This window comes from Trachinotus anak, unplaced genomic scaffold, assembly GCF_046630095.1.
Source record: "Trachinotus anak isolate AG129_WGS33_773 ecotype Australia unplaced genomic scaffold, CSIRO_AGI_Tana_v1 ptg000003l, whole genome shotgun sequence".
Classification (NCBI taxonomy): Eukaryota; Metazoa; Chordata; class Actinopteri; order Carangiformes; family Carangidae; genus Trachinotus; species Trachinotus anak.
In genome coordinates, this window is record NW_027273854.1 from 17,919,919 (window position 1) to 17,944,411 (window position 24,493).

The 24,493-nt window shown below is 40.1% G+C and overlaps 2 protein-coding genes across 3 annotated transcripts; one reads left to right on the top strand and one right to left on the bottom strand.

Moving 5' to 3' along the window:
• The first annotated feature begins 662 nt into the window (after positions 1-662).
• On the top strand, positions 663-12,836 carry LOC139618377 (poly(A) polymerase type 3-like). Of its 2 annotated transcripts, XM_071474248.1 has the most exons (19): positions 663-1,794; positions 2,065-2,217; positions 2,504-2,570; positions 2,697-2,778; positions 2,934-3,043; positions 3,130-3,183; positions 3,272-3,383; positions 3,534-3,623; positions 4,059-4,197; positions 4,677-4,749; positions 4,835-4,955; positions 5,216-5,300; positions 6,656-6,709; positions 6,875-6,994; positions 7,110-7,222; positions 7,296-7,564; positions 8,238-8,504; positions 8,624-8,715; positions 11,729-12,833. In XM_071474248.1, the coding sequence occupies exons 1-19, from the start codon at positions 1,751-1,753 to the stop codon at positions 11,736-11,738; spliced, it is 2,055 nt and encodes a 684-aa protein (XP_071330349.1). In that variant the 5' UTR covers positions 663-1,750; the 3' UTR covers positions 11,739-12,833. The 2 variants fall into 2 exon arrangements, with proteins under 2 accessions (XP_071330349.1, XP_071330350.1); XM_071474249.1 differs by lacking the exon at positions 3,130-3,183 and having other exon boundaries at positions 11,729-12,836.
• Positions 12,837-14,020: 1,184 nt separating this feature from the next.
• LOC139618381 (carbohydrate sulfotransferase 12-like) lies at positions 14,021-23,351 on the bottom strand. Its single transcript, XM_071474256.1, has 5 exons — positions 23,229-23,351; positions 19,737-20,420; positions 18,442-18,594; positions 18,099-18,278; positions 14,021-17,300 (listed from the first exon to the last, which is right to left on the bottom strand). The coding sequence occupies exons 2-5, from the start codon at positions 20,100-20,102 to the stop codon at positions 16,752-16,754; spliced, it is 1,248 nt and encodes a 415-aa protein (XP_071330357.1). The 5' UTR covers positions 20,103-20,420; positions 23,229-23,351; the 3' UTR covers positions 14,021-16,751.
• Between the last annotated feature and the right edge of the window lie 1,142 nt (positions 23,352-24,493).

Consider the following 24,493-nt stretch of genomic DNA (forward strand, 5'->3'; position numbering starts at 1 on the left):
ACCTTACTGAAAAATCTGTAATCATTGATTTTGTTTGGTCAGCAGTGGGCAGCAGACACAAGCTGCTAAAGCTGATATGGTGAACTTCGAAAATAGTTGCCGACTTCCACATCCTGCAGACATGAGCAACATTAGCATTAATTTGAAGTCATTATTCTGGTCACCTGGCGAAGTTAAATCTAAAATTATAATATTAATCTAATATTCACTCTCCCTTTTGCTCTGTTTTACTCTCCACCATCCTGTGAGAAAAATATCTGGCTCTTATCTGTACGTGCTCCACTGTGTTTCAGGGTAGCTTTGTTTGTCATTTGGTGCTGAGCAAATAGCATACACCAACATTTTAGAAGGGGGCTGTAAAAACTAAATAATGAACTGAGAGATGCAAAAACTCTTTGTAAAACTCCCATTAGTTATCTGATCAGTTGATGAAGAGCTGCTTTATGTGCACATAAGGGCTATTAAAATGTAATAATAACTATATTGATCTTAAAATGTATCTCTAACTATTTCAGTGTCTCACTGCTCATGACTGAGCACCAGTGTTTGCTAAAATGAGATGATATATATATATATATATATATATATATATATATATATATATATTATGGATATTGTTAATCCATAAACACAGTCGAATTAAGACATTCTGAAGGTAGGAAAGTAAAGTTTATTTAACAAGCTCGATAGCAAGGGACTGCTACTTACATTTACCTGCAGCGTCTGTGCAAAACACGTGAGCAGGGACTTGTGGATGTGAGCCACTGACGGCAGTGAGTCAAGCAGAGGAGACCTTCAACTGATGGCAGGGTAAAGAGATGGTATGGTCCACTTTAGGGATGTCTGAAATCATTTTAAGATTCTTCTAGGCATGAATACAGGAAATCCATTACAGCATTTACAATTACAGGTAGGAAGGATATACAGTATAAACATTTCAACCCCCTGCTGAAATGTTGTTTTTACATCTTTTGGAGGGGTCCAAGTCTTAATCAGGGGGGTCAGACCTCCCCAATTCCCATATCTGAACCCTAGTTGGAATCACTTTTTGGTTTCTTCTTGGTTTCTTTCTTGGTGGGTTCTTGCTAAGAGCTTCAGCCATTGCTGCATTTACAAGACAAGAGGTTAGAATATGCCATCTACTTCCTGATACTGTCATGGGCACGCTGCACACCACAGTGACTGTGGTATTGTGAGATGGTTCAAGCTGGTTAGCACGCTAATTTCAATACAAGATAGTTGGATTATCACTCTTGGCTATGTCGCGATAGCAAAAAATTACATACAGAACCTTTATTCCAAAACATCTGTTATACAGCAACTGAGTTTAGACTAAGCTACATGTATAAATGTAGGTCTACTGCTTGAAGTTCAAAAATGAACATGCTTTTTTTTGTACACTCCAAAATGTGTTACTTTAAGTGTAGCCCCAAAACAAATATGGAACAATGTTTATTAATATATTTTACTAATATAGCACACCAAAATCATTCATATTTGAACATATATTTCACTGGGTAACAGACATGCATTTCATAGAAGAAATTGTAGCACTTAAATTGGAAAAGCAGCATAAAAGCTTAGCAGTCTGATTAAAACCCGTGAAGTTTCGGGCTTTTTCCTGGTCGCTTGTCTCCGTCCTCCAATTAGATTCGAGAAGTGACGTCACTGTGGAGCCGCGCTCCTACCTCCAGTGTTCGTCCGCCGCTGTCCCTGTCCTACAGCCTGTGGTTAACCAAGGGGAAATAAGATGCATGACTCCTTACAGACAAGGAGGTGCGTAACGATGTCTCGGTAAGTCTTGTTACTCTTTTCTTGTTTAGATTCAAAGATTTAGGTAAAACAGGTGGGCACTTGTTGAATTAAGCTGTAGCATTGGTGTTGGTACCTACATTATGATGGGAGTAATGTACATAGTTGACACAGTTCATTTCAGATGTCTTAGCACAATGGGAGGCTCAAGTCACCTTATGTTTAACATGTTTACACCTGTGTGCCGTACATACTTTTTGTTTCATTAATGTTTCCTGTGGAGTGTACCAACATGTAAATATCCCATTTCAGTCCAACAAAGCCAGACATACCCAAATGGTACGGGATCACCGGTCCTATCAGTGAGGATCTACCCCAAGAAGCTGATTTGAGCCAGACCAGAAAACTGATTGACAGTCTGAAGTCATATGGAGTATTTGAGGATGACTTTGAGCTGCAGCACAGGTGTGAAACATCCTTTTCTATTCAATTACCTCCACCTTGTTTAATTAAGAAAGATTGGAGAGGTAGAACTGAAAAAACATGTTGATTTTTTTTTGTGGGTTTTGTGACTCGGTGTCTTGGACATTATGCTTCTGTTTAGACCTCTTTCCTGCGTTGGTTTTTACTGTGAAAAGAGTCAGTGAATGACGTAAATACAAGTGGTAGACCACAAGTGAAAGAGATCATAGCGTGCTTTGCTTCGGGGAAATGGCAATATTTGAAAATGCTCTTTATGTTTCATTTGCAGAGCAAAGGTTGTGAAAAGGCTGGAGTCACTCTATACGGAGTGGCTCAAAGAAATGTGTGAAGAATTGGTAAGAAATTGTTGGTTAGATCTTTTTCATCTATTGTGATGTTTCAAAAGTATCTCCAAATATGATACCATAAACATGTCATTGCATAGAGAGTACAATTTTACTTGTTATGCTTTTTGATTTTAGTACATACCTGAATCAGTAACCAAAAACGTCAGAGGAAAGGTCCTTCCATTTGGCTCCTATTATCTGGGAGTTCACTCCAAAGGTAATTCAGAGACTCGTGATAAATGTGTGATAAATTTGCTAGCCATCAGTTACATTTTCTATTCAAGGGACACACAGCGTAGGTTCATACAGTGGTGGGCTGCATGGTTAAGATAATGGACTTTCCTCTCATATGAATCTGTGTTGCTTCGACAGGTGCTGACATTGATGCCCTTTGTGTCGGCCCTGGATTTCTTGAGAGAAAGCACTTCTTTACCTCCTTCTATGAGAAGCTGAAAGCCCAGGAGGAGGTCAAAGACATACAGGTCGGTCATATAAGTGATTTACTGCATACAAGTCAAAGGACCCTTTTCTCCCTAGTACAAGTGACTGACAATATTGTTGTCCTTAGGCCATTGAAGACACATTTGTCCCTGTCATCAAACTGTCCTTTGTTGGAATTGAGGTAATTTGTCTTGAGAAATAAATAAAAACTCAATTAACATTTTGTATGCATGTGTCTATACTGTTTTTGTGTTTCTGTTATTTTCTAGATTGACTTAGTCTTTGCCCGGGTGGCACGGAAGAGCATTCCTGAAAATCTCAACCTCCTTGACGACAAGTTGTTGCAGAACATAGACAAACACTGTGCCAGGAGTCTCAATGGTAAGCATCAGATTAAAGTACACAACACGTGAGAAATCCTGCAGTATTACATGACAGCTGGAGTTATTTATCTTTGATCTACAACAGTTTGTTACACTGTCCTGTTTTACTGTTTCTATGTTGATCTTTGTTTTCGTCCTGTTTTTACAGGCTACAGAGTTACAGAAGAAATCCTGAGTCTTGTGCCAAACATTTTTAACTTCAGGCTTGCGTTGAGAGCCATCAAGCTGTGGGCCAAATGTGAGTCAAACACAGAAGTAGTTCAACTCACTGGTCACTCCAGAGACTGTCAGTTGGTGGACTTGTCCTCTGCCCTGCGTTGGCCTTCATTCAAAACAGGATTAGACATCAGTGACTGCATCCAAAATGGGTTTATTATTCATTCTGAAGTTTAATGTTGAGTGTTAATATTGAGGGGAAAGAGTTTACAAGGACAAAGTCATTGTTATCTTTTGTTTACCAGGGCTCATGCTTTTCAGTCTGCCGTGTTGCCATGGATATTTTGTTTGGTTCGTCCACCTATTCTGTTTTGCAGAAAAAAACAATGCACAGGTTTACTTAACTATATAGCTGCCACAGCATTTGTATTTTAAAACTTAAACATTTAGGAACAGAAAAATAATGCAATATTATTTATCTTATTTCCAAAATTCTCATCCTTTTGTTTCCCCTCAGGCCGTAACATTTACTCTAATAAGCTGGGCTTCCTGGGCGGTATATCGTGGGCCATACTGGTAGCCAGAATTTGTCAGGTGTACCCATATGCTGCAGTGTCCACCCTGGTGATCAAATTCTTCAAGGTCTACTCCATGTGGTGAGTAGTAAAATGTCTAAAAATGACTAGATCTATGTTTTATATTTTTTGAGTTGTGTATTTGTATTATCCCAGATGTTTCCAGCACTTTTCAAACCCAGAGAAATACATGTTTTTAAACAAGGTTACAGTAGATTTCATCTGGTCGCCTGTCAATGACGTCATATCTCCTATGTGCATGCGTTGGCATTGTGCCTGAATCTTAAGTAATCAGAGAAAAAAGCAGAGCAAATGTAAGGCAGCTCAGCTCCCAAGTCCCTCCAAGATGTCCACCAAACAGTGTCGGTGAATCACTGTTTTTGACTGAAACGACTTTTTTCTGTGTTCCTACCAGTTTAATTTCAACTTGAAAAATCATTTGGTGTAGGGCTTTTAAAATTGTGACTGCATCCTGTCACTTTGCAAATGTTGTATGTTAATGCCTCGTGAAAGACAAAGATAAAGATCAGTTGACTTTAAAACGTTGTGTTTTGTGTCAGGGTGTGGCCAGTCCCGATTCGTCTGAGGATCGTAGAGAACTGCCACTACAACCTTCCCTTCTGGGATCCCACGGTCAGACCTCTGCAGCATTTTTCATCAAGATTTTGGAATATAGAGAATTATCAAGCTGAAGATCTGTGTCCTTCTGCATTTCCAGATTAATCTAAGTGACCGCAGCCACATCATGCCCATCATTACCCCAGCATACCCACAGCAGAACACATCGTTCAACGTGTCTCCCTCCACCTTAGCCATCATAACAGCAGAGATTGAGCGGGGTACGTGGTCACTTGGCTGACAACCACTAAATACTTACTGCTCACTGCCTGCATTGTGGGCCAGCGAACCGTTACCGTAACAAAGTTGATTTAACACAATATCTGACAACTTCGGTTACTGTGCTGTAATCTTGGATTAAGTCAGCCCAGTTTAGTCAAACCATGTTAAATTCATAACCTCAAGGATTTTCCTCAAAACAAAGTGATGAGATTTTTTTTTTTACTTAAACTGAAACAAGTTTTTTCTTCCTTATTCACAGGCCACGCCATCGCTCAAGAAATACATCAGGAAAGAGCCAACTGGTCCAAACTCTTTGAAACACCAAACTTTCTTGAGAATTACCAGTATGTATTGAGCTACCTAAAGTTAAATGTAAGGATATGGGATGTACAAAATATCCTCACATACACACTGCTTTCTAAAATATGGACATTGTTTTTAGTTGATGACCTGTTTGATGTTTTTACATATATCTCATATACGTCTGCTCTCCTGATTCCTCTCACACACTCATGCCTTCAAAGGAGCCAAAGAGGATTTTTGCTACTTTCTTATATAAGATATTTAAGTACATAGTTGCATAAAAGAAGATTCCTGTACCCTAGCTTGTATCCAGTTCAAAAGTGAACTACTTGAGACAGGCTCCTTGTGTGTTACATAATGAAACTGATATGATCTTCTTGTTTTAAACTGACCATGTTTTGTATCTATAATCCACGTCCAGAACAATTTCTGCTATTGTTAACTGAAAATGCAGACTGACCCCTGTTGAAGTGATTTAAGAAGTTGATCATCTCTTGTTTGTTACTGTGACAGTTCACATTTCTCTAATGAATGAATGTGCTGTTTGCTGTTATTAATATTGAAAATGTTGACTGATTTTCAGAGGAAGTGAATCGTTTGTTGGTCTCTTTGTGGATTTTTGACATGTTTAAAGTAATCTCTTAATGTGCTGTCCCAGACTGAAATATTTTGATGGTTGAATACTGATTGTTATGATGGGTTTGCAGACCAGGTCTTGATGATTTCAATTCAATATATGGACTGAAGCTTGTGACAAAGTATTTGAAAAATGTGATGTTATCTTTATTGCCATGTGGACTGCTGAGGTTTTTAAATCACTTTTTAAGCTCTGACTTAATTTCATCATTGTGTCTGAACTTTGTTGTTGAGTTTATGTCTTTTCTATGTAATGCCTTGTTTAAATAAATCTGCTGTGTATTCTGATCTCACTTTTTTACTTTGACGAATTTCGAAATTTTGAAACTCTTCTTTATTTCTGTCTCTTGAATTACACAACTATTTAGCAAATGTTGGTCAGAGCAGGCAGTACTTTGATGCAGCTAATGATACAGTTATTATCCTGTGAGCAACTGTTGACAACTTTTGATGTCAATTTTAAAAATTGTCTTGTATAGTTTTGGCATTAAATACACAAACGTAGATCACTTAAATTTTTAAACAACAGACTTTTATCCTTTAAAGTAGATTTGTCATATTTGAAGTTTATTGTATAATGGATACAATGAAAACTAGTATCTTTGTCTAGTGATGCGACAAAATATTGACCACAAATTAATTCAAAATGATCTTTGTTGCTAAAACAGAAATGATTATTCCTGTAGTGAGATCCCAGCCTGGGTACAAAGCCACAGTGCTGTGACGTCTGTTGCCATCATTGTGCCTCTTATGTTTCCAGGCATTACGTTCTGCTGCGAGCAAGTTCTGCAACAGAGAAGCAGCATCTTGAATGGTGAGTTCGACTGGCACTGGGATGAATGTACACATTTTTGTAGACAATCATAACTTTGGCTGACAATGCACATTATTCAAAGAGTTGAGTTTTAATGTTTTATTTCCAACTATTCTAGTAGCCAGTTTATTATTTCTGAAAGTGATGTTTTGTTCACTCGGTCAGGGTTGGCCTGGTGGAGTCGAAAATCAGACTCCTGGTGGGAATTCTGGAGAGAAATGTGCATGTTTCCCTGGCTCATGTTCATCTACAGCCCTTCCAGGGACCCAGGAAGAACAATAACATGTAAAGATGTGATTAAATAGTTGTACTTGAACTGTTCTTATGCGATGTATGCACTCTCAGTTTGCAGTAAGAAAAGCATGAAGCACTCACTGGCCTGTATTTCTGTCTTTTTCAGAGAGGGAGTGAGCACAACCTGGCTGATTGGACTTTCTTTGACCTTTAATACAGACATGTCTAAAAACCAGGAAATAGACTTGATGTCCGACCTCATCTCCTTCACTGATATTGGTATGTTTTTTAGTAGAATTGGAGCAATGTTGTGTAGAATTATGACTCATATTTTTATCTTGTGCTGCTACAGTCTACAGCCAGGCAGAAAACTGCAAGATGTATGAGGAGGGGATGACCATATCAGCCACGTATGGCAGCAGGGAAAATCTTAGCTGGGAGATGCCTAATGGCGAACGCAAAAAGGTTTTCAGTCCAAAACCAGAGCCCGCAGTGAGCCACCAAATCTCTGCCACAGTGCCAGCTTGTCACACACCACCTGTCAGCCTGGGTCAACCAGCCACAAAGAGGAAAGACTGGCCTCAGGCTGAGATGCCAGCCAAAAGAATGAAAGCTGAAAAGGTTCGCCAAACCATGCCATGCTTTGCTGATGACAAAATCAGTTAGTTTCTGGTGTGAAAATGTCCTGTACATGTTAACGTTGTCAACTTAAAGGAGTACTTCACTGTTATAGGAAATCTGCCTGTTTGCTTTCGTGCTGAGCGTTAGATGAGAAGATGGTGATCACTCTACTTCTGTACAGCAAATCTGAAGCCACAGCCAGCAGCTGGTTGGCTTTTTTTTTTTTTTTTTTTTTTTTAAATATCTCATTTGTTTAATCTACACAAAATCCAAAGTGTAAAATTGACCAGTTGTGGTTTTACAGTGTGTTATGCACTGGACTGACAACAAAAGTCCAGGTCGAAGTCACTGTGCCCAGCCAAGCAATAGTCAGCAAAACATTTGTGTGTTTTTTTAATTTATCTATAATACTTGCACATTAAAAAACATTTTTGAATTTATGTACTGTTACCTTTATGCTAAGCTAAGCTAACCACCTGTTGGTTGTAACATCATATTAAACATACTGATGCAAGAGTGGAATCAATCTTCTTATCCTACTCCTAACAAAAATGTCACTGAGCATATTCTCTAAAACTGATCCTGGAACATGCCCAGTGCCGGTGTTAAGACATTAGTCAAAACTTACTACAATAAGCTTCCTTGCTGAAAACATTTTCCTTGTTCTCTACAGGAATCACTGTCTGTGACAAAAGTGTCCAGATGCAGCAAACAAACTTCAGCCTCGAGGAGTTCACAGGCCACAAAGAGCGCTTATTCTCTAAACTCAGAAACTTCATCTGAGAAGTTCAAACCTGATGAGGAGCCCACCTGCTCTGAAGGCTCGTCTATAGGTGTTTCACCCACAGAGAGTCTATCTCCCACTGTGGGCCCACGAAGCCACAGGAGACCTGGCACAACTGAGCTTGAGATGCCCACAAAGAAATTCACAAACGACCTGGTATGCTACGCCATCCTCGAAGGTGTCCTGTTAACTGACATTATTTAACCTCTCAACAAGTAGAGACTTAGTTATTCATATGTTGTGACTTACCTCACTGCCTGTTCCCTCCCTGTCAGAGTCAGCCCACTATCGAGCTCTATGACCAGCTTCCTCCACCAACCAAGCCTGTGACTTCAGTGAAACAGGCCATCAAACTACATCTCATCAGGTACAGCACAGAATTATGAGTGGAGACCTCTCCTGCCTTGTCACGGCCTCCATATGACACGTACTGCTCATACAGCACGCATGTTGAGATCCATAGAAAGGCTGAGGACTGACAGAGACGGATGAATGTCATACCTTTCCACCACAAGAGGGCGGTGAAGCCTCTCTACTGGCCTTTTCCTCCACCACACTAAAGCCATGAGTACACAGATAAACTGTTCAAAGACCAGTCAGTTGGTGGCAGCAAACCCTTCTGCAGATTTGTTATCTTTACAAGTGGCTCTGTCTTCAAAGGAAGGAAATAAGGATTTTTAGTGCCTCGATTTCTCACTTTAATGTGTTGATTTAGAGACCAGATTACACCAGAGGGGTTCTTTCTAATAATTTGGTGATGTAAATGTGCGGATGATTTATAATGATGTGCCTTCAAAAGAAAAAAAAATGTATGTGTGTGTGTGTGTGTGTGTGTGTGTGTGTGTGTGTGTGTGTGTGTGTGTGTGTGAGAGAGAGAGAGAGAGAGAGAGAGAGAGAGAGAGAGAGTTGTATATATGTGTTGTTGATCATTTGCCGTACCCAGAGGATAACATTTTGTCAGTTGACCTCTGTGAACTCTTTGCAGAGTGATGCTTTTAAGTCATCTGCTGCCTATGATTAACTGTAATTAATGAGCGGGAGAAACAAACATGACTCATTATTGAACCTTTTTGGATGAAGATGATAAATGCAAGTAAGAAATCACACTCAATCTAGCACCATTAGACTAAGTAACTGTGCTCACCGCAGTGCTCACAGAGAGATGGACCCCGTGTCTCTAGTAGGGTTTTAGCATCATACAGTCCCTCACAACACATGTAGCTCAGAGGAAACTATTGCAAAATGCTACATTTGTTTCTAATGTAGTTTCGTTTTGAATAGATTTCCACCCTCGTTGTTGGCTTTGCGATTTTCTTCTTCACTAAACTTACCATTTCTGATACTCAGTGATCCCACGACACAGAGACTCCTCAGCTGATTAAATTAAATGGACATAAGACTTTTTTAATACCCCTGAGCTCTCAGAGTTTTCTCATCAACTGATAATGTGAAATGGTTTCTGAGCGCTGGAGGGAGAACAAAAATTAGATAACGGGGTGGACCAGTTTATGACCTTTATAGTAAACAGATTTTTTCACTGTACAGTAACTTGTCAGCTCAAAATGTACTGTTGTGGAAAAAATAAGACTTGACCTTAAGGTTTGATGGATTTTGGAGCAGCAGTTATATAACTTGTGATCACTCATGTAACGTTTTGAACTGAGCGAATAGGGATTGAGATTTGGCAAAATACAAACTTGTTTCTGTTTTCTTTATTTTGTCGATAGGCAGGTCATATAATTAGTTGAAGGGGAATTGTGCCAGACGAGACCCCCACATACCCAGGCTCATAACATGGTCTAGTTAAAGGTTTTCTGTTGTTTGCATCCAGATCTGGTCAGAATTTTCCACAGTAGGCTATAGTCTGTAAAAGTGTGTATGTTGTTGCCATGTTGTCCCCATTCAGTGAGGGCAAGACATCTTCATCCCTTGCTGACTGTATGTATCGCTATTTCCAATTCAATTCATTTCAACTTTATTTGCATAGCACCAAATCACAACATACCTTATCAAGGCACTTAACATGGTCAGGTTAAAACCTTACAATATAATAGAGAGAAACCCAACAGTTCCCACAATGAGTAAGCACTGGGTGACAGTGGAGAGAAAAAAAAACTCTCTTATACCAGGATGAAACCTCCAACTGAAAATGAAAGTAATATCCAGCAATATTCGGTGTTATCAATAATAACAGCAGCTATGATAGCAGCACATATTAATATCGATAACAATAATATTGATAACAATAATGAGTGTTGTAGTGACAGATCTGGATCCAGCAGCTGCACAGTCAGAGAAACCTGCAGAATAAAGGACAGAGAGAGAGACAGAGAGGAGAAGCACAGACTAGGGAGAGAGACAGGCAGCAGTATATAAATCTATAAATGCATGGGGAGAGGGAGAGCAAGAGAGAAAGAGAGAGGGAGACACACAGAGAGAAAGTGCTCAGTGCATCATGGGATGGGATCTCCACAGGAGAGGAGTCTGCTATCTGAAGGCTCTGCCTGCCTTTCTACTCTCACAAACTCTTGGAACCACAAGGAGGCCTGCATTTAGAGAGTGTCTGTCAGGATAATAGGGAACTATAACCATTATCGGCTTTGTAGGTCTATTCTGGATTTCAAGGGGAGTCGAGAAGCTAACATAAGAGAGATAATGTCTGTTCCTGTTAGTACTCATGTTGCAGCATTTTGAATTTCACTGAGTTATTGGTTATCCTGATAATAAAGAATAGTCCATTCTAGCAGTTACAAATGCATGGGCTAGTTTTTCAGCGTCCTTTTGAGACAGGATGTTTTTCATTTTTGCAATATTGCACCGGTAGAGAAGGCTGTCCTAGAGACAGAGTCCTGGTCTTGTCCTGGTCAAAAATGACTCCAGGGTTTCTTACTGTAGCACTGGAGGCCAAGGTAATGTCATCCAAAGTAACTTAATCATCAGATAGTATAATTCTTAGGTGTTTAGGGCCAAGTACAATAACCTCAGTTTTGTCTGAATGTAGAAGCAAATTGATGTCATCCAGGCTTTTATGTCTTTAAGACATGCCTGAAGTTTGCCAGACTGATTAGTTTCATCTGCATAGAGGTGGAAATTCATTTGGGGCTTCCTGATAATATTAGCTAAAGGAAGCATATATAGGGTGAAAAGTATCGGTCCCTAACATGGAACCCTGCAGAACTTCAACGCTAAGTTTTGTATGCATGAAAGATTCATTGTTAACATGTGAAAAGACTGAAAATGCCATGAAGTATTTGTTTATTAATCCAATATATCAGAAACAATTATGCAGTAGCTGATTCTACACACTGTTGTGATGAGGGACGTGGTGGTACATGAATCATTCTTCTTAACAACCCTGTTCCTCTCTGTTTCTCCTATAGGCGTAACTGACTGAGCACCATCAACCAAGAAGAAAAACAAACTTAATCCTTCATCATTATTTTGTTTTGTTTTTTTTCTTTTTTTTGCTTGCTTAGTGTGTTTAGTGTGCATTGAATAAAAACAATGTAAACCTTTTGTGCATTATCTGCAAATAATATTTACACTGTGAATATTCTGTTATTGTATTCTGTTATTGTGTTCTCCTGATTCAGTTGAGGAATGGCAGGAAATGTTATCTCTGAGGGAAAACTTGACAAAGTTCATCCAACTTTTTGAATAAAGCCTCAAAAATATGATGCTTCATTCTGGTTGCCATGTTTACATTATGGTAAAACGTGTAGATTTGATGGAACCAAGGTAACGTTGCCATTTGTTTTGGTAACAGTCAATAAAACGAAGGTGCTTTCAGTGCCTCAAAACTAGTGCAAGTTATATTCAGTCAATAACCCCAGGAAACTATGTAACAGGAAAGCAGCAACAACTGTATAAAAATATGAAAAGAAAACGGTGATGGGGTGCAGGTGTTTGTTTTAGTTTGGACTAAATCTGCATCTCCAACACCTGATCTAGGTAAACAAATACTTAGTTCCCAAGCTAATGCTGTACTCAAATACAATGAGCACTTTAGCAGCAGTGCGGGTTCTTATAAGAAGTACCTGTTGCACAAGGTCTAGTATAGCATACTAAGTATTGAGTAAGATGTAACAGAACGAGATCCCAATCTCAAAAGGGATCAATGTGATGACAGGTAGCAGATTTCTAAAAGTTAAGAGTTTTTTTGTGAGTTAAAGAGCATAAAAATAAAATATTAGCTCAGTGATGGACTCTGTTATTATTTCCTGTTGTATTTTGGAATTATCTTACCCGTTGTGTCTATTGGTTGCTTTACCTCCTGTCCTTGTGTGTTTATGGCCTTCTTAATTGCCCCACTGGTTTCACCTGTTCCCAATTACCCTTACTTTTAGTATTTAGTGATTCCGACGTCTGTTTTGTTCCCTGGTGTTATCACATGCTTCTTTTAGTTTTGTTTAGTTTCCTGAGTTAATTCCTGAAAGTCTTCCTGGTATATCTGCTTTTGTTCCCGCGCATCATCCCCTGCCTGCTCATCCACTCTCCAGTCAGTTACCCACCCACCTGTTTGTAAGCTTGTTTTCAGTGTTTTCACTGCATCAGTTTGCCTTCGTGTGTGTCTGCATTTGGATCCAGAAATCCTAAAACCATAACAGTTGTCAGTGTTTTAACCCTCATGTCCACTGTAATATACTGTATGTTGAAATATAGTAGTGTCAATCCAAAATTATCTGTTAACTGTGCTATACTGTAGCTGGAGCCAGGAGCCAGTTAGCTTTGCATAAAGACTGGAAACACAGACTTTCTCTTAAAGGTAACAAAATCTGATTACCAACTCCTTCAATGTAATATGTACGTATCCACCACACAGAAATGAGAGTAGTATCGCTCTTTCTCCTACTCTCGACTAATAAGCTTATTTCCCCAAATGTCTTAATATTTCTTTAAAGTCAGTAAAGGTAGTCATATGATTGAGGCACTCAAGTGGTGCAAAGAAGAAAGCATTCATCCAGCAGTGCAAAGACCTTTGGCAGCATTGGAGGATGGGAAGCCAGTGTGGGATCACGTCCATGCTGCAGAAGTTGCTGCTCTCACAGCCTAGTCTGTTTACTCCAAATCCATGAGATGTTGCCATGGAGATTTTGACAAACGTGAACACAGTGACACCTTGAGGATGTCTTGGTTAATTGTTCACCAAAGCCAATGTTTTCTATTGTAGCTTTAGCGCTAACATTAAACTAAAGAATCTGCTTTCTTTGAGCCATCACTCACCAAATGACAGTTGTTTGGTCTCACATATGACGCACATTATACACATATGCTGTCATGGACATATTGTGAGGGAGGTATGTCTGTGGCAGCCATATTTGCTTTTCAAGCTCTGTCATCCAAAAGTTTCCATATTTTTACAAAAAATGGTTGGAATTTCCTGTTTACATTTCCACTAATGCTTCCTGGATAATTCCCACCACCACTTCCACCAGGCTTGACACTTCATGTCAATCCTCATTACACAATATAATGATTCTGCTTTATTTTCTTTGCAATATATTCTTCTCTGAGAAATATCTGAAAATATGCTAATACGGCAGGTGAATATTAATTTTGTGCCAGTATTATCTAATATGAATTGTATAGATCCATGATACCAAATAAAATGAAAATTCCCTTATTTAGTAGAGACAAGTGATGTGCACAAAAAGAGACTAATAAATCTTCCATCATGCCCCACCAGCTTTATTTCTCTTGCACTTAGACCAGATGATGCATGACACCATAATACAAATGAAACTGAATGAATACTTTGCATTTTCTCCATGAATGGGAGAAGGAAAAATGAACGTTTTACAAAAAACATCTATCCAAAAAATAGATTTTGGTGTGTGCCACTATTTGATGTTAGGAAATGGAATGAGGTCAAAATGTAGGACAAGGTTTGGTGTTGCAGCTTCAACAAACATTTAAGCTGTTCAAAGCGGAAATGTTGTGGTGTTGTTGTCAGGTCACTGAGGAAAAGAATATGCATATCTGCAGTCAAACCCTAATCTTAATAAAGGCGCACTGTGACTGATTTCCCCCATACAGAAGCAGAATGCACACATATTTTTATTCTGCCAATAAATGAACAGTTTCTTTTTGCCTTACAAAATTATTTCATTTTCTAGTGTTGTTTTCACTTTGAAAGAAAAAAATGCAAAGAAAGACGTATGGGCAGTCACATAAGTAAATACACTAAAAGAACATAAAAATACAAAAGAGATATGAAAATACAATCAACTTGACAAACACTGGTGTATGTGGGAGTGTGGGATGACTAGGTGTGTTTTCAGATTTTGTTCTTAGTATAAACCTGCTTTTCTGTGACAATAACACACTTTTGGGGAAACCAGCCACCGATTTTTAATAATTCCATCCTATTCAGGTGTGAACTAAGCCTTTTTTAAAAAATACAAAAAAAAAAAAAATGTCTCCAACATCCCACTCTCATAGAAAACAAATGAACCAAAAGGCAGTGAGACAACACTGAGTCAATAGTGTGTGAACAAGTACATCTTAGTGACTTGCAGAACAGTGTGGCAGAAGCATGTCCATGACATCACGTACAGTACAGACCACACAGTAATCCAATGTGGTAAATGGTACACAGAGCAATCCACTGGACACAACCACTTTGAAAAGCACACTGACAGAGTCCTCACAGAATCACAAATCATACAAATTCCCAGAGAGGCAGTCAGACATTTCTGCCAAAGGGCTGTTATTTCCTATTTGTCCCAGATAATAATCACACAAGATAATCAAGGCCCAGTATATCAAATATACCTTGTTGTGGCTTCATACAGCTCTCACTGTCTTCTAAGTAAAAATGAAGTCCTACAAAAATACTTTTTTGCTGTGTAAATGTATGCAACCGAAGGCACTATCTTCTCATCCCACTCTAATATAAATCATAAGACCCAATCCTTGCCCAGATCGTGATGCAATTAATCCTGACTCTAACCATGAGCCAACATTTACTTGGAACTCTGACATTAATTCTGACTACAGCCTTTACAGTTGTACTTAAAATGCTAACAGCAACCAAACCTGTAGAGTGACGCATCTTTGCAACAGCACCGTAGCATTGTACCTAATCAGTAACACTCTTTGTTGGCTTCATGTAATGTGTTCAGCTCCCTGCTACAAAACACTGCATCCCATAAACATGCTGCCCTTAAAATGTTCATCATATTGTGGAGACTGCACTGCTGCAGTCTCCAGGGTTACGGTTGCGGTTTGTGCATGAAAACAAAAAGATGATCAAATGCTGAAGATACCAGTGTCATGGTAACAACAAGCAATAAAAGAAAATGTTCCCTTTAGAAAGCTGTCTGTTTTAATACACCTGTGCATGTGCAGCTGAGATGAAATCAAAAGAATGTTTAAACTCCAGTTTTATGCCTCAAAGACAAGCTGAGGCAAATCCAGCTCTGCAGTCGAGTGTTCACTGGAGCTGCTGTGCTTCTACATGACGAGCCTTTTATAGTCATGCTCTGAAACTGTCAAATAAAGCAAGCCGGTAAAATGCTATCAGAAATTATGCTGTTAATATAATTTAATGGACTTCTCCATGCTGAAACCTGACGCACTGAGGTCTGAAAAAGCAGGAGGGTTTGTTGTTGAGGTGGAACAGTAACACGTGAACATCTTCTCTATGTTTATGAGGTATAAAGGAATGATGTGTCTGATATTGGCACCTGTCATTAGTGTGTTCAACATAAAAGTCCCTTTCATGCTTAACATGAACATAGCACTTACACAATGTGAAATAAATTAGCTGACAACTAACACTCTAGTGCAACTATATTTTAAACTGATCTAGTAACACTTTGTTTTAACTTAATTGCCCACATTTACAAAACCACTGCACGCATGGTTTTCTGTGGCAGCACAAACGTGGCGTGTGGCCCTGTGACATCACTTCGGCAAGGTTTCTCTGCGACGTCCTGCTACAAAGCCTGTGTGATCATCACAGTTAGTCACAACAGAGCTGTGACATCGCAAATCACAGGCGTGGTTTCGACATCAACGTTGGGAGTGCAAGACACTTGGCGTGGAGTTTTGAGTTGCAGACTACACCGGATGTACGACATGTTAGGGACACCTGCTGTTTCCACAATTCGTATCTCAACTATCGCACTCTAACTTGTGTGCTTCTCCTTTATCTTTTTGAGTTAATAATGAAATTAATGGAAATTGGCTGTTATCAGGCTTCACCTCTCTGGTGTGCTACCTTAGAGCAGTGGGTGTCCTCAATGACGTGCACATACAGTGTAGGAAAGAAAACACTGGAGAACATATCTGCAAAGCCCAGAACAAAGGGAGGTGTCACTGTTGTTGGAGTGTAGCATCATTCATTACATAAAAACATTTTGTGTGTGTGTGGCAGGGTCAGTTTTGTAAAAACACGAGTCATTCATTGAGGATCGAGTCTGGTCTGTCGTAGCCAAAAAGCCTGAAGTCAGGTTCGTACAGCTTGTAGAGTTCTCTCCGCGCCTCCACAGGTACTGTGCTGAACCAGTCGGCCTCCCAGCTGCTGGCTGTGAGGTTCCTATGGGAGGTGGGGAACTCCACCACGTTGTCCACCCGCAGCTGGCGGAGTAGGTGCTCAGCATCCTCCTCTGCCGTCTCCAAGTGGCCCACAAAGTCATACTGAATCTGGCATGGATGGCAAAGCCGGTACACCTGCCGCCAGTGCTCATTAAAGGGCATCTCCTTCTCTGTCTGAGGGTCCAGGAGGTACTGGATGAAGTGGGAGAAGGAGGGATGGACGCCCACAGCGAACGCCTCGTCCACAGAGGCAGGGGGTGTCGGCTGGTTGGCATAGCGGCGCAGCATGACCTGTGCAAAGCGCCGATAAAAATCATCGTTGCGCAGCTCAAATTTATTCCGGTAGGCAGAGATGAGGCGCACAAAGGGGTCCCGCACAAAGAGAAACTTGGTGTACTTCTTCAGCTTCACCTTCAAAAATGAACACAAAACATATTATTATCACACAAACAGTATATTGGACAGTCACTTGAGATGCTGAAGGCAACTGGTTATAATAAACGAAGCAACTAACTCAAGAAAAGGACGGATGACTCTATAGGTCAGAGAAACAAAGCCTCTCTGTGTGATTACTATTGACTTAAAAAAAAAAAAATCTTGTGTCCAGAGACGCACAGTGACACAGCTGAAAACAGGTTGGGTGTCACCTATTGAAGTGTCATCTGCATTAGGGCACTCTGACAGTTTTGTTATGGAGAAAACAGTCTGGAGCAAATCCACCAGAAAACATCTCACAAAGTAAAACTGATGCCCTTGTGTGAATCATCAGTAGTGAATTAGAGCTAGCAGATGTGATTATATGATACTGATATCATGATATGACACTAGCAGAGATAAGTTAAACCCCAAATGCTGAGGAGGTGTTTACAGAGAGAAGCTTTGCTGAATGTGTCTGCATCAGAAATGTCTTGTTGATGATTGCGCAGCTGATAAAAGATCAGGCAGTCGTGGTGTGCTTAAATGGTTTAGCAGGTGTCACAGTCACTTTGGCACCAAAATACCAAACAGGTGAAGCTCTGCATCTGAGGAAAATGCCAAGCACAAAGCCTCACCATGCAGCATCGAAAAAGTAAATGTCAACACACGTTCAACAAACAATTACAGCAGTTGATACATTCAACGGATAAACTATTCTGTGTGTTTTTTCTTATCATTTTGTATTATCAGTAGGTAGCACTATCATGATCATGCAAAGTTATTCTAACAGACCTTCATGAGATGCCTCGCGAACTTGCCGTAGCGTTTCCAGAACTTGTTGAAGGTAAAGTGCATGCTGCTGTTGTGGACCAGGTCCCTGGGGATGGCCAGAGGGTCTCTCTGGGGAACACCGTCATGCAGCAGGCTCTCGCTGAGAACTATCATGATCCGCTTCCAGTTACTGCACGCCACCTGAGAGACACATACAGTCAAACCACAGGCAATATCTCTGTAGCATTTTTTGAATGAATCGCGCTCAGAGTCTGGTTTTATCGTATGAAAAGCCACAGCTGAGTGCTTCGGCTCTCGTCACAGACTCAACCAAAGCAGTAAGACAATGCAGGCGCTGGCGCACCTTAGGGACATAGCAGTAGATGATGCCATGCCTGTCGTCCACGATAAGGTGATCCAGCTCCTTGTTGGGAATGTCATCAAATGAACGGTTTTTGCCGGGAAACACCACGCTGTCGTTAGCGCACATCTCCTGAAGTAACTTCCGTCGCTGCTCCTGGTTAGTCCATGTGATTAAGCACACACAAATTTATCCTCAGCAGCTAAAATCGCATGAAGTTTATCCACCAATATTTTTCTTACTATACCTAAAAAGATGTACACAGACAAATTAAAGGACAGAGATATTCAGGAATTAAATGCGTTTCACTCTAAATGGATTGGTACAGGGTGGTCATAAAATTATCATCTTGTTAATTCTCTTTGACCAGTGGACACCTACACAGATGCTTCAGCTTGTTCTGGCACTGCCCAGACAGGAGCCACAGCACTAATACTAGGGTAGAGTTGGGCAGTCATATTGATTACATATTGTAATTGACCAGTGAGCCTAATCCTGGCACACACATGGTGGGTAGCTCCGCACAACCCAAATAACAGGTCACTGAGATGTCAATCAAACTCAGTGAAAACAGCTGTGTGGGTGGGCCATAGTAGGGTCTTTAAATAATTGGCAATTTTACACTGTACTTTATCTTTGCAAAGTTCTTGTACAGCTGATTGTGTGCAGATGACATTTGACATTTGATAATTTTGTATTATCAATTTTGAAAAGAATGGTCAATATTTTGATTGATATCGGTACAAAAACTCAGGTATCAGCGAAAGAAAGAAAGAACGAAAGAAAGAAAGAAAGAAAGAAAGAAAGCTACAGCAATTCAGTGTAAGCATTTGACTGTCATTAAAAGTTATTCAAATATCAATCAATATTACAAGGCTGTAAAGCCCACTCCAATCCATAAATAAAAATGACTTTAGTCTCGGTTGGCTCCTTTCAATTACGGTACAAATCCTTCCAATATGACAGTTCAGCACTATTAGCTTTACATTATCTAAATCGAGAAGCTGCTGCTGTCAGCTAATCAGTATTTTGTTCTCTCACAGGCCTTTTAATAACAGACATTTTGACTTTTCATAGCAGTGAAACCAATAACATTAACAATGGCTCTGTTCTGTTTAAATGTCCCATGAAACCAGCTACTGCCGTACATGAAACACTGCTATTATTCATTTTAGCAGCTACACCTGAGCTTTTCATACAATCACATATCAAAATGCCACAGAGAAAAAGGCCTATTAAACATTTACAACAACTACAAACAATAATAATGATGATTAACAGTAATTTCAAGTATTTACCTGTCTCTCACGGAGCTCTGCTGCCACTGGAGTCAGGTGAATCTTCCACTCCCGCCGCGGTATATACCGCTCCTCTGCTTTCTCTGATTGGTTGCTTGTGTCAACGGGGACGGGGTCTGTGGGCTCACCAGTTCCCGGTTCTAAGAACTGGTTAACAAAGGCATCAATGTCGGACAAGAAGGACGGGGTTCGGGAGGTTTGGGGCCGCTGCTGGGGAGGGGGATGTGGGATTTTGGGGCCCGGCGAGACGGGAGTGTGCAAATACAGATGAGAGGCTCCGACATCATCCCAGTAGATGATGATGAGAAGGATCATGAAGGCCGAGCCCAGGACAACAAAAATGCGGAACATCCTGGACGTTCCCATAGTGACTGTTGCTTTGCTACAGGATCACCATAGCAACAGACTTATGACTATACAGGGCGTCTCTACAGCATCGCCATGGCAGCAGATTGGAATAGTTACCTGGATCTTTTTATGTGATCACCAGGGTTATTGCTACTGGGTCACCATAGCAACAGAGTCAAGGTCCAGAAACTCAATCTCACCATGGTGATAGATAAACGGCAGCTAGTCTGTGGTAGGGCTTATCATGATGGTGGTGCACTGCAGGAGTGTGCTGCTCAGGAGTGTTACTGCCCATTCATGGATTAGCGCTCACCTCTGCTCCATGCCTGCAGCACCCTGCAGACAGAGACAACACACAGACAGAAAACCACTCTTAATTTATTCTTGCTTGGATAGCCACTCCCATTTCTGTAATCACATTGTGCCTGTTTTATCGTTGGCTGGCACATCACAAAAAGACTTTATCTCATCAAAACATTGGATTATTCTGTAGTTTTTCGAGCACATGTGAACATGAAGAAACGCTGACACACAAAGACAGAGAATTCAGCGATATAAAGAGCAAAGACACTTTCATATTAAACCCAGTAAAATGTAAAACATATTAACAGACCAAGGTTGTGAAACAATACTTGGTGATTTAAGTGTGAGGGAGTTACTGACTGCCCTTTTTTAATCCCTCTTTGTTCAAGCACCTATGTGGAGTATTACACTTACAGAAGCACACAGAAAAATTGTTCACATGAGCCAAGGTATTCTTGGTCCTCTGTTACTAAACAGAGCTTGAAAACTAGAGCAAAGTGAGAGAGTCCAACAGTTTATTGGGCTCAGTTTTCGTTAAGGCGTTCACTGAATGTCTGCTTCACCTCTCAGAGCTGACCTTACTCCCACTCCCGGCAGTAAAATCACAAGTGGTTGTCAAATATCTGCATGCCAGGGGGCATCCAAGTAATACGTTTTGTATTGCAAAGGTGTCCTGCTATACTCATACCATGCTTCCTATGGATTATGGTACAGTCTTGGCACTCTTTAATACTGAGCACCCCTGATGTTATAAAAGCCCCTATGTTAGCAACCTTTGAAAGACGGCCAATCGCAAATATTTTACACACCTAACCAAGATACGTTCTGTGTGTACAAAACACACTGAAGCTCACTGTGCTCATGCAGTCCACAAAATAGCCCAATACTCTGTGGAGAGCCACAGAAAGATTCCCTGAAGTAGTCTAGAGGACAGATACTCAGTGTCTGTTCTACATGTGGCTTATCTCAATCACAATCATCGTTTCTAATTACACTTTATCTCCGGTCTATCTCTCCTTCCTGTTGAGTTTAAAAAGCAAAGGGCGTCGTTTCTCCATTCCTACAGACTTCTAAAATTGGAACTCTTGTGCAACAGTCCTCATATTATTTCCTCTTTCCTGACGCGTAGAGGGCACCATTGACATGGAAAATCATCATTCCCCTCTCTGCTACTCCTCCTCCCTGCACATCAACAAATTCACTGTCATCTTATAATGTACATCATATCAGACATGCCAGGGGCAAAAAACATTAAGATTCTCTGTTAGTAGTGGAATATAACAAAATACATCTACTCAAGTATCCCACTTTATTAAGTACAACTTTAAGGCACTATCTTTCTATTTCATACTTCTTTATACTTCAATACATTTCAGAGGTAAATAATATACTTTTTACTCCACATCTAAAGTTACATTTAAAATTAACCTGATGTTATTTACTGTATAGATTAAACAGTATATAATAGGCAAGGGTATATGATATATAGTATATAATACGTAAAATTAGGTCACCCTCAATAGTAACATGCAACTCAATATAATATAATATAATATAATATAATATAATATAATATAATATAATATAATATAATATAATATAATATAATATAATATAATAAAGGCTGCACATAACGAATATCTTCCTTTTGCATTTATCTGTAAAAACGATTTATATATATATATATATTATATATACATAATATACATAATATATATATTTATACATCTATATTATATATAGATATATTATAGAGAGAGAGAAGGTGTGTGTGTATATATATATAAAAAACAGTGAACATTTCTCATCACGATAACCTTGTGTAGCCTAAGCAATAGTAAAAAAAAAAAAAAAAGAATTATTCTATAATTAACTAATTGATTAATTAATACATTATTTCCATATTAAATAAAGAAATGTCCATATCCATATTTGATAACCTGAAACTATTTTGTTTTACTGTAACATAATAGACCTATAATATAATTGTATATTATATAATATAATATATTATAATAATAAAAATGTAACACTCAAAGGGGCTGCATTAGTTTGCTAATAATCGCCCACATGGTTATTAGACTACTATAACAGGGTGATGTTGTTACTTGTACTGTGCTGTGGTCATGGACAGTAGGCTGAAGGGTTAAATCAATATCTGGGGATATACAGGCGAAACGACCCTTTCCATTTCTTAGTTCACGGCTCTTGCACCTTTCTGTGTTGACATAAATATTTTTGGATGCACTCTCTCGGTGTCTACACCATGTGAAGAAGTCTCACTGCGGCTCTTATTACTGGAGGTAAGTTGCTTCATGGAACACATGCCTGTGTTTTGCTCCCCACCACGTTAATGCTGGTGTCAAAGCAGCTGTGTAAATAACAGATAGAAGCCATACAGGCAGCCGAGCAGCCGGAGCTCTCCCAGCGGCGGATAAATCACACCGTCCTGTCCGCAGCAGCCGTCAGCGGATGCCAGACCGGACACAATGTAGCCTTTGACGGGAGGGCAGCGCCGCGGGAACGGGCTGTTCCTCCCGCCGGGGAGCTCTCGGCGTGCGGTCGGTTCACTACAGCTTTGCGTGGAGCCGTGAAGTCACATTTACGTGGAGACAATGAAGAGGAGCAAAGGAAAACAACGAGCTTCCGCGCAGCCTTTGGTCTCATCCACGTACGCTGCCGCTGTGCCTGGCGGCGTCTAGGTGTCAGAGAGGCGCTCAGCCTCGGAGCAGAGGTGCATGCAAAAATGTAGCTGCTACAGAGAAGGTTAAACGTCACCTTACTTTCGTGATTTAATGGTAATAACAAGTCAGACGGATAAAATAAACAGCACCCCCTCACCTCTTTTTATGGCAGGCTGCTCCCAGCGCCGCGTCAGCTGTGCCTGCCTGCGCTGCGAGCCCCTCTTTTATCTGAGGAGATGGAGCGGGAGCACGCAAAGCAACGCGAGAGTTTGAGGCTGAGGTTTCTGCAGAGTGAGCTCATGAGGGGAAAAAATCGCTTTTCTGGGTCAGCTCCAGTCTAACATGTCTCTACCCTAGGATGATTTATGTAGACAGGCCACAGCCCCTCTCCCTCCCTGTTCCCTCCCACTGGAACAGTGTGCTGAAAATAACCTGCTGTACCTGCAAAAAAAAAAACAAATGTCATCCTCACTCAAAAAACTAAACCAAAGGAATGATAATCAGGGAATGTGGCTGCGGGGATCTGTGAGTGTTTCTGTAGCCTCAGGCTGATGCGGTTAAAATCCTGTTATTTGTGAGCTCTTTTTATCCTGTGACATCAAACGTAGCAAGGAGCCCCCACAGAGGAGCTGATTCACTTTGCAACACACACACACACACACACACACACTCACACACACACACATTATCATCTGCTTTCAGTCAGCGTCATATATTTCACCCCCACTCCTGATTTTACTCTCAGCGCTGTGTTCTCATGAATTTGCTTAATATAGCTGTGTACCCTGGCAGTCATTCTGCTTTGATCACACACACACACACACACACTCTCTCTCTCTCTCTCTCTGAGCATGAACTCACAGATGTACAAAATATTAGCCTACATAAAAATCTCAAGAGAAGGAAAAGAAGGCGCACTGGAGATTCTTTGTAAAATAATTTGTAAGCACTCAGAGGAGTGATGTAAAAGTGGGCATAGGCTTGTCCCAATATTTATATATCATATAATAACATAACATTTTATTACCTTCACTTTTTTGGTATATTTTGTTACTTTTTATGGTATTTATTGCATTTTATTAAGCAAAAAGTTGAATGTGTAGTACAAGTGGTAGATATCAGCCTAGAGTGAGGCAGATAGGATGTTTTGGGTTTCTTATATACAGTATGTGCCACATATGAGTATTTGTGGGACTGCTGCATGTCTCTTGTCTCACAGACGAGGAGATTATCTAGCACACTTATGAAAGAGGTTACTCTAAATCCCCTTCTGGCCTGCACATTTTTGACAAAATGAACCTTCTGCTCGCCTTTAAAAAAACCTTAACACTGATTTATTTAAGCTTTTAAAACTCCACAAAGTCACCACAGCCCGAGCAAGTTTACAGAGTCATAGATAACGTTGCTGAGTCAACCCAGAAC